This window comes from Antrostomus carolinensis, unplaced genomic scaffold, assembly GCF_000700745.2.
Source record: "Antrostomus carolinensis isolate BGI_N321 unplaced genomic scaffold, ASM70074v2 scaffold9449, whole genome shotgun sequence".
In the NCBI taxonomy this organism is placed as follows: domain Eukaryota; kingdom Metazoa; phylum Chordata; class Aves; order Caprimulgiformes; family Caprimulgidae; genus Antrostomus; species Antrostomus carolinensis.
Window position 1 is genome coordinate 21,418 of NW_010340634.1, and position 9,092 is coordinate 30,509.

At 43.6% G+C, this 9,092-nt stretch overlaps 1 protein-coding gene across 1 annotated transcript; it reads right to left on the bottom strand.

Annotated features, from left to right (window-relative positions):
- Positions 1-7,474: 7,474 nt before the first annotated feature.
- WDR89 (WD repeat domain 89) lies at positions 7,475-8,644 on the bottom strand. Its single transcript, XM_010176218.1, has one exon. It carries the CDS (start codon positions 8,642-8,644, stop codon positions 7,475-7,477), a length of 1,170 nt encoding a protein of 389 aa, XP_010174520.1.
- Positions 8,645-9,092: the final 448 nt, after the last annotated feature.

The following is a 9,092-nucleotide window of genomic DNA, read 5'->3' on the forward strand; positions in this document are numbered from 1 at the left end:
TTTTTGGGGTGTGAAGTACAAATGCCACCCTAGTTGATTCAAGACACTGTTGTCCCAATGGGTATTGTCTCTGCCCTGCTGGCATAACAAGTAGAATTGTTCCCTGCTTAGTCAAAAAGACTTAATGTTGAAACATAAAACTGCTGGGCATCTGAATGCTCATTTAGTAGCATAATTGTTAAATTTACATGTTCAAGTCTACTAAGCATTCAATTTTTTTAAAGTGTAGCATAGCAGATGCAAGTCTATTTCTATGGGTTCCTACTGCAAAACTACACTACACAAACTTTTGAAAAAATACTGTACCTCAGCAAGGAACATCCCCTGTTTCTCCTGATCCCTCATTTATCAGCCCTAAATTCAGACAATTCACCTAGGTCATGATTACAATGAAGTCCTGAGGCTTCCCTCTTCAATTAATCCCCAAATTACTGCTAGAAAACATTTCACTAGGCATTCTCCAGACATCTGAGTAAAAGAATTTTAAAGCAACATTTGAGATCACCGTGTATAAATACAAGTTCCCTTCATCAGAATGTGTCAGGCTCAATGTTTTCAAGACCCAGCAACCTGCTCACATATCAACTCGTATCCTCTGCAGCACTCTGGTGAGCATCACAGTGAGGCTCTGGGGTGCTGAGAGATACCCAAGAAACACCTGAAATTGTTACCAGGTTCAAACCCAGGGACATATTTCAGAGGCAGCTGGGCAGTCACTGACAGAGCATCAAGAGAAGCAGAATTTGCAGTCCAGGGTCTGTACTTCTTCCTCCCTCACTGCTGATCCAACGAGACATGAAACCCTGAATGCAAACTTTACATCCACGAGCACAGAGTAATTTTTGTCAGGAATAATTACAGTTAAGGCCGTGTTACAAACACTTTCTTGGTTTACCTTTCTGCCTTCATGCTTCATATATCCGCAATACAGAATCACAAAGTGGTGGGGTTGGAAGGGACCTCAGGAGATCATCCAGTCCAACCCCCTGCCAAAGCAGGTTCCCTACATCAGGTTGCACAGGAAAGTGTCCAGGTGAGTTTTGAACATCTCCAGAGATGGAGACTCCACACCCTCTCTGGGCAGCCTGTCCCAGGGCTCCAGCACCCTCACAGTAAACAAGTTTTTCCTTAAGTTTGTCTGGAACCCTCAGTGTTCCAGTTTTTGCCCATTGCCCCTTGCCAAAATCAAATAAAGGAATCAGAACCACTGTACCTGATTTACAGACATCACTCTCCAGCACCTTCCAGAAGTCCCAGTAAAAGTTCAGTTGGTCACTTCCAGCTATTTGACCTGCTATGTGTGTGTGTGTGTGTGTGTTCAGTATTTTTTAATCTGGATCTGCAGTGCGTGCTGGCATCCACTGTACTCACAGGTATTCAACTCCATTGTTATTTAAGAATTCCTGTGTTAAAGAAAAGTGAATTGTGGGTCTGTATTTGTGCTTCAGCTTTAGTTTAGCTCAGTATTAATAATATCGAGTACACTGCCTGGGGTGCACAGCCCTTTGGTGATCTCCTGTGTATTGTGAGTTCCCTGCACCTTCTTTTTTATTTTTTTCCCCACTTTTATTAGACTTCCCCAAATGATCATTTTAAATTAGCTCTGAGAATCCTCTTGCACTCCTCCCAGCATTTCTCATTGCCAGTTCTGAATTCCTGTGGCATCAGGCTGCTCAAGTACAACTGCTTTATGGCATTTTAGCAGCATCAAATCTTTATTCAGAACATGAGAGAGTAGAACTGCAATTGATAGTGAATTGAAAATGTAATATATTCCCATAAAAATATTGGTGCCAAGATTACAGCAGCAGTGTATAGAATAGTATTTTCTGACATTCAGTTTCCAGAAAAGTAGATATACTTTCAAAATACAGATTTCAAAGGATCTAAAGGCATGAGGACAAAAGAGTTGAAGAAATGCATGTGCTGAAATCCCAGCAGGACAGAACACCACGACGGTGAGCTGAGGCCGAGCCAGTCCACGGCAGGAGCTGAAGTCAACCCCACTCCGCTCCCATCAGCCAACAGACCTCTGCCAGTTTACAAACTGGTGTAGGAAAAGGAATAGAAAACAAGAAGTTACCAAAATTCAAGGTCAGGCTGGATGGGGCTCTGAACAACCTGATCTGGTTGAAGATGTCCCTGCTCACTGCAGGGGGGTTGGGCTAGATGGCCTTTAAAGGTCCCTTCCCACCCAAACCATTCTGTGATTCTATGGTCCTCACCATTCACTGTTGGGTTATCTGCAAATAATTCTGGTGAGGAACCAAGGAATGGAGCACTGTATCATCACCTAACAGAGAGCTGTAAGTTCACAAACTGAGTTGCTCCCTGTAGCTGTCATCCCCACACTCACTTCTCCCTTCTTCATTTCCACAGCACTTGAAATCCCCAAATCCAGAGGTCCCTGCAGGGCAGAGGTAGTGGTACTGGCTTGACCAGGGGCTCTCCTCACCACTCGCAGAAATTAAGAATACCCAGCCCCTGTGAGCAAACACCTTCTGCCTCTCTTGCACGCTTCGCTTCCAGATTGTTCATCTCACAGACAAACAGGAACTGGCTTTTATGCTTGAAGGGTGTTTATGTCTTGCATAATTTATTTAAGGTCCTACCTGCTTCCACCAAACTCACAAATAAGCCATTACACTTACTTCAAAGGTGAAGGGTCTGACTCCTCAGCTGAGGAGCTTCCCTGGAAAGACACCCTGTCAGAGGGTTGGCAGGGGACAGACACCCTGTCAGAGGGTTGGCAGGGGACAGACACCCTGTCAGGGGGTTGGCAGGGGACAACCTCCCTTTTTTCCTCCCTCTCTCTGCTTCCCACCTCTTGCTTGGTGTAATAAGTGTGGGGTCCAGCAGCCTAGGCACAGGACAGCAGAGCCTGGAGGAAAGGGACAGGTCTCGTTCCCCCCCAGAAGAGGTGACATCAAGACACAACTCATTACTACCCCCAAATGAAAGACAAAGAAGACAAAAACCAGAAGACCATTTCAAAGGATGGAGAGCAGTAATCCCAAATTAACCACGGCATAGACAGACAGACGTGATGAGGTGCTCCAAAAGTGTCAATTCTTTCAGGAGTACAAAAGCTTTACTGAAAACCTGACACTGCAATTAACTCCATCCATATAGAACCTTGATTAACTCTTGGGCTGGGTCCATCCCAACAGCCTGGCTGCCGTTCCACACAGCACCAGGCAGCCGTGGCAGCGCGCAGATGCCCGGCTTCTACCGCCTTTAAGAGCCTGTTTGTGAGTCAGCACTTCACGTGACAAAATATGTTGCTCCATAGAATAGCAGGACCTATGGGCTATGTCAGAGCGCTGGCCAAGAGACAGCACTCATTCAAAAACGCAGTGTGAACCTTGCACTTCATGTCTTTAAAACGTTTTACTGTATCAGCACCTTTGCTAATTAAGATTTTGATGTGGAGGTGCAGTTCTGTCCATCTAACACACGGGCTGCGTGCCGTGTACAAATCTGCCGGAAAATATCTTACAACTGACAACAGCTTCACTGAATTCCACCTAGAAAGGAATTTGCACCTTTATTTAGATTTGTCAGATAATTTCCACCAGACTCCCAAAGCGTGGGTGAAATCCTACGCTCTGCTGAAATAACAACTGCTGAAATTACCCACCAACTATGGGATGTCAGCCTGATACGTCTCCAATTTGAACACAATGAAACAGTTGGAGAGTGCTCCAAGAGGCAGCAAGCTCGTGGTCAATAGGAGCACATCTGAAATGTGATCATGGCGAGCACGCAAGGGTTGGATTTTACCAACAGAGAAAAGAAAAAGAAACAAAGGGGAAATTTAGCAATGTGCTAAAGATAAGTATGTTTATTTGCCCAAGGAAGTTGTAGATGCCCCCCCCCGGAAGTGTTCAAGGCCAGGCTGGATGAGGCTTTGAGCAACCTGGTCTAGTGGAAGGTGTCCCTGCTGATGGCAGGGGGGTTGGAACTGGGTGATCTTTAAGGGCCCTCTCAACCCAAACCATTTTATGATTCTATGATTCTATTTTCATGTGTTCACAGCAGGAGAATCTCCTGCTGCTCAGAAATATTGTACAAGGGGTTTCCTGTCATCTCTGAACAAAGACGGACACTTCTCTGCGCTTTGGTGGTCCATCTGGATTTTTACTTTTCATTTACTGGAAAAAAAAAATCTGATACTGCTTCTGGAATTAAAGCTTCCCCTGGGGTTAAACAATTCACACAGTGACCGTTTCTGAACGCCTGCTACTTGCATATAGTTTAAATTACAGAAGTTTTACAAAGGTCAAATGTTTCTTAACGATGCTGAAGCCAATTTACAGCCACCCAACTACCCTCAGAGACTGAACACAGTCAGACAAGTTCACCTCCCTCATTTCAGTCTGTTATTATTTATATGATTACAGACGTATTCTGCCTGTGCTCTGTGGTCTGTGAAAGAGCGTTTGCAGTTTACAACAGCAAGGAATGCTAATTACTCGTTAACATGGAGTTTCCATCTATGTTTATTTTAGGGATATTTACCTGAAATTAAGTGAACACAAAAAGAAAATAATCAAGTATTTTCAGAGGCAACACAAGCCCGAGTCCCCCGCCAGCTGCTGTGAGCTTTTGCAGAATTTGAAGGTACATACAGACATTTGTCCCCATCCAGTGCTGTTTTAGGTTTGTATGTAAAATAGAGAAATCAACATCTCAGGGAAAAGCCCAGCGTTAACTGTGATGGATATTGACTGGTTTGCTATCAATCTAATTCTGAAACACGGTAGCAGATACAGGTTACACATTCCAAACACTTCAGCACCAGAACTCCCATCTCTGCTGCTTTAATTCAGAGACAGTTGGCAGAACTGCTTGAGAGAGTCCAGCACAGAGCCACGAAGATGATGAAGGGAGTGGAGCATCTCCCTGCTGAGGAAAGGCTGAGGGAGCTGGGGCTCTTTAGCTTGGAGAAGAGGAGACTGAGGGGTGACCTCATTAATGTTTATAAATATGTTAAGGGCGAATGTCAGGAGGATGGAGCCAGGCTCTTCTCAGTGATGCCCAGTGGTAGGACAAGGGGCAATGGGTGTGAGCTGGGACACAGGAGGTTCCGCTTAAATTTGAGAAGGAACTTCTTTACAGTGAGGGTGACAGAGCCCTGGGACAGGCTGCCCAGGGAGGGTGTGGAGTCTCCTTCTCTGGAGACATTCAAGGCCCACCTGGACGCCTTCCTGTGTGATCTCATTTAGGTTCCTGCTCCAGCAAGGGGAGTGGACTGGATGATCTTTTGAGGTCCCTTCCAATCCCCAACATCCTGTGATTCTGTGAAGACATCAGAATCTCACTCAACAGACACCTGAAAGCAAGCAGAGGAAACCAAAAGCTCCCTCACTGCGCAGTTCTGTAGGCAGCACACAAAACTACCTTCAAGAAGTCAAGTGTTAGACAGACCCAATGACCTTACCCAACTGGGTGTGTCAAGATACCAGGAAAAGAGTGGTAAAAACACCTAAAAAGCAAGTTATATATTGTACCTGCAATGAAATAGGTCTCAGAATCATTCCTTAGGTCCCCACTCCCAGCTACTGGTACTGAACCAAGTCAGGCCCATGAGGGCATTCGAGTGAATTCTGAAGCTTTTGGTCTAGTCAGTTACAAAAGTGTGAATTACACAGAACCACAATAACTAGTGACCTGGGAGAATTAAATCCTGAGAGGGCACATGATCCAGGTGCATCACAGCCCTGACACTTGCTGCCCAAGTTGTCTCAAAATAGCACAAAGTAATTTGAAAAGCAACAGATAAGGATGTTGGGTGTAACTGGAATTTAAAACAAGTAATAATAAAAAAAAAAACTTAGAAAAATGTCATTTTTAAATTGAAGCTGCACTTTTAAATAACCAACAGTAACAAAAGCAAATGAATCATCTTAATTATCACCAACAGGCAGACTCAGAACAACTCTGGGTGCGTAGCTGTGGCTGAAGGACATTAGCAGTTTGCAAAACATATCATGTGGAAACGTGATACTTCTGGTTGAATAGGAATTGTTTCCACAGATGATTTAAGACACCTTCAGCACAGCTGTAACCATATACTGAAGGCATCTTCTGTACCTCAGAAACAGTTTCCTTTAAACTTGACATTCAAAACTTGTTTGGAAGGAATTACCTATCCACCCTCATGCGAAAAAATACAACCAACCCCTCTGCATTCCTTTGCCAGCTACTCTATAACAGCAATTCTTAAGGACTCTTGTGCTGTTTCCAGGGGTAGTTCACACATGTTCACTACAGCATAATTACCAACCACCGCTTGACTGCGATGGTCCTCAGAAGGCTGGAGGTAATTGTGTGTGCAGATCCAGATGCACAGACCACAGTCTGCCAGCAGAGCAGAATAAGCATAAAGACTCCACCATTTCAGGGCCATTTTTGCACCACTGAGTAGGTATTGCATAGAATACTAAACCAAAGCCGTCCTAGGGAGGTGTCTGAGCATAAACCTCTCTGCAGAGAGCAGCATTTCTTAAAGGACACTCACTAACCTCTAGAAGGTTTTGTTAAAGTCTCCTCATATTGGCCTGTAACTCCATAACGAGTCTCACAGGGCAGCGTGCATTTTTGGTTTTTAACATTCCCACTTAGCACGTGGTACCAGCTCATTGTCAATGCAGAACGTGGGATTTTCAGCACCACTGGCACAATTATATCAATTCCATGTCTTTAATCCAGTGAAGATCTCCCCAGTCGTCCAGGTGCACGCTCTAGAGATGCACTTACCAGGAGAGAATCAAGCTGCCTGCAAGATTCTTGGGTATTTTCATGCAGGAAATATGCCCTAAATAATGTCAGTTTAACAGTTCTCATACTCTTAAAAATTAGCTCCTTGGAATCATGTTCCTGTTTGGTTGAATACCTTCATACCTTTACTGGGAAAAATATGGCTCTATCAACTGCTTCTTTATGACCTTGTCATAAACCAGCGATTTGACACTGCAAAATAGCACTTATTTTCTGTTTCATCAAGAAGTAATTCCCTGAGGCATTAAGATGTGACATAAAATCTTTTAATATATTGAGCAATTTCATTAAGTTCTCTGTAAAGAAAGTAAAATACAGCGTGAAATACAAAAGCTTTTAAAACATGCCAGGGAATTTCAGTAGGAAGGTAACAAATTATGCAAGCCACAGACTTATATTACACATTAAAAATGTTGGCCGAGACATTAAACAACCACAGAAACATTTTTATATTGTTCAAGAACTTGAAAGCAAACACTTACTCTTTTCTGATTAATATTAGCAACTGGGAAAAAAACCAAACAAACAAAACAACAAAACAAAAAATGCATTAATCTGATGACTGAAATCCATTCCCAGGCAGAATTCAAGGATCATAGTTCTTTCCACAGAACACCTCCAAATAAAGTATTGCCTGAGAGATGAAACACCAGGGAAACTCCTCACAGCCGAGATTCCCACTTGGAGAACTCTACTTTTTCCTGCTTTTGAGGAAGCTGTTGTGAACTCTTACTCTCTTCTGCACAGAAGAGGCGATTTTCATAGATGTTTTCTTTGTGAGGGACCTTTCCACAGCTCCGGGTTTCCATAGCAACAGCTGAGCATCCTCTCCACCCGTCAACAGGGACTCATCTGTCAGGTTCCAGCAGAAGGAGCGAACGGTGGCAGAGTGTCCTCCACCAAGGGTACCCACCAGGCTCAGTCCATCGGTGCCGCAGCTGATGAGGTGGATGTTTCCCGTGGATGTTCCCCCAATAAGAAAGAGTTTGTCTGCCTTTTCGTGGTACAAGCCACCTACCAGATAATGTAAGCTGTCGTTTTCAACGCAGACAGCGTCTCTGACATCCAGAACATGCAGCAGAGTTATTGGTTCTTCAGTATCTAACTGAGCAATGTCCCACCAACAAAACCCCTCATCGTGTGTCATGCAGTAGACCTGTTTATAATCTTTCCCAGACCAGCCAATAAAACTTACTGATGAATCTGAATTGCAAGTTGATATTAAAGCATCATCTTCATTATCCTTGTTAACATCAAACACATTAACCAACCCATCAGTTGACCCAGAAACTACCAAATTGGGCGAGGTAGGATGAAAACAAATTTTAGTGATGTCATCGTTGTGACTTTCAGAATAGACTCCCAAGGGTTCTTTAGTTGTGCTGGCGCAGTTTGTAACGCCTCTTGCATCCCAAAACACCAGAAACGTGTCCTTTTCAACTTTTTCTGTTCCAGCACAAATGATGAGATCACTGCAGTTGATATCAAAACTGATGAAAACGTTGGAAGGATAGCCACTGAACACCTGCACAGCTTTCTGAGTCGCTAAGCGAATGTCCCAACATTTTAGGGTACCGTCACTGCAGGCTGAGAACACCACGCTGTCACACCCGCCTGCAAATCTGACTCCGTTAAGTGTCCCGGGACGGCTGCTGTACTCCCGCAGGAAGTTTAATGTTTCCCTGTTATAGACCCTAATTGACTTATTGGAACAAGAAACTGCCACAAAACGACAGCTTTCAGATGAAGCAGGTTTGGAAACGTCTATATCCAGTAAGTAAGCAGGTTCCTCACTTAGGGTAGAACGTTTTGCTATGCGCAGACTAGCAAGCTGCTCCTCTATCTTCTCCACTGTAGTCATCTCAACTGCTGGTCCTAGAAACCTGTCATAAACAAAATCCAAGGTGAGTTTTAATTACTACATTATGAAGTAATATTAGCTTTAAAAACATGTATGAAAAAGCAACTTGCACAGAGATGACTTATGAAGTCAAAATTCAATTATCTTGATGTCCTACTCACTACAACTTCATTTATGAAAAGAGGGAACCGGAAAGGGCTCCCTGAGTGAAGGAGTTCAGTCTCTTGTGACCGTAAGCACTACATCATATAATCCCCTTAAAAGATTAAATAGTCTGTCTATGAATCCTGTGAAAGTCACTTAGTTAAATTTGCTTTATTATTTTTATAAAGTGAATAGTAAAGTGATGTTCTCCACAAGCAGGAAGAAAATGAAATGAAGTCATCACCCACTACCTGAGGAGAAATAACTTTTGTTCTAAACAGTTGCCAAGAGGCACAGCCCACAA

Bases quoted from the DNA above. Each gene is read 5' to 3' on its own strand.
- WDR89 (XM_010176218.1), bottom strand. From the start codon at position 8,644: ATGACTACAGTGGAGAAGATAGAGGAGCAGCTTGCTAGTCTGCGCATA.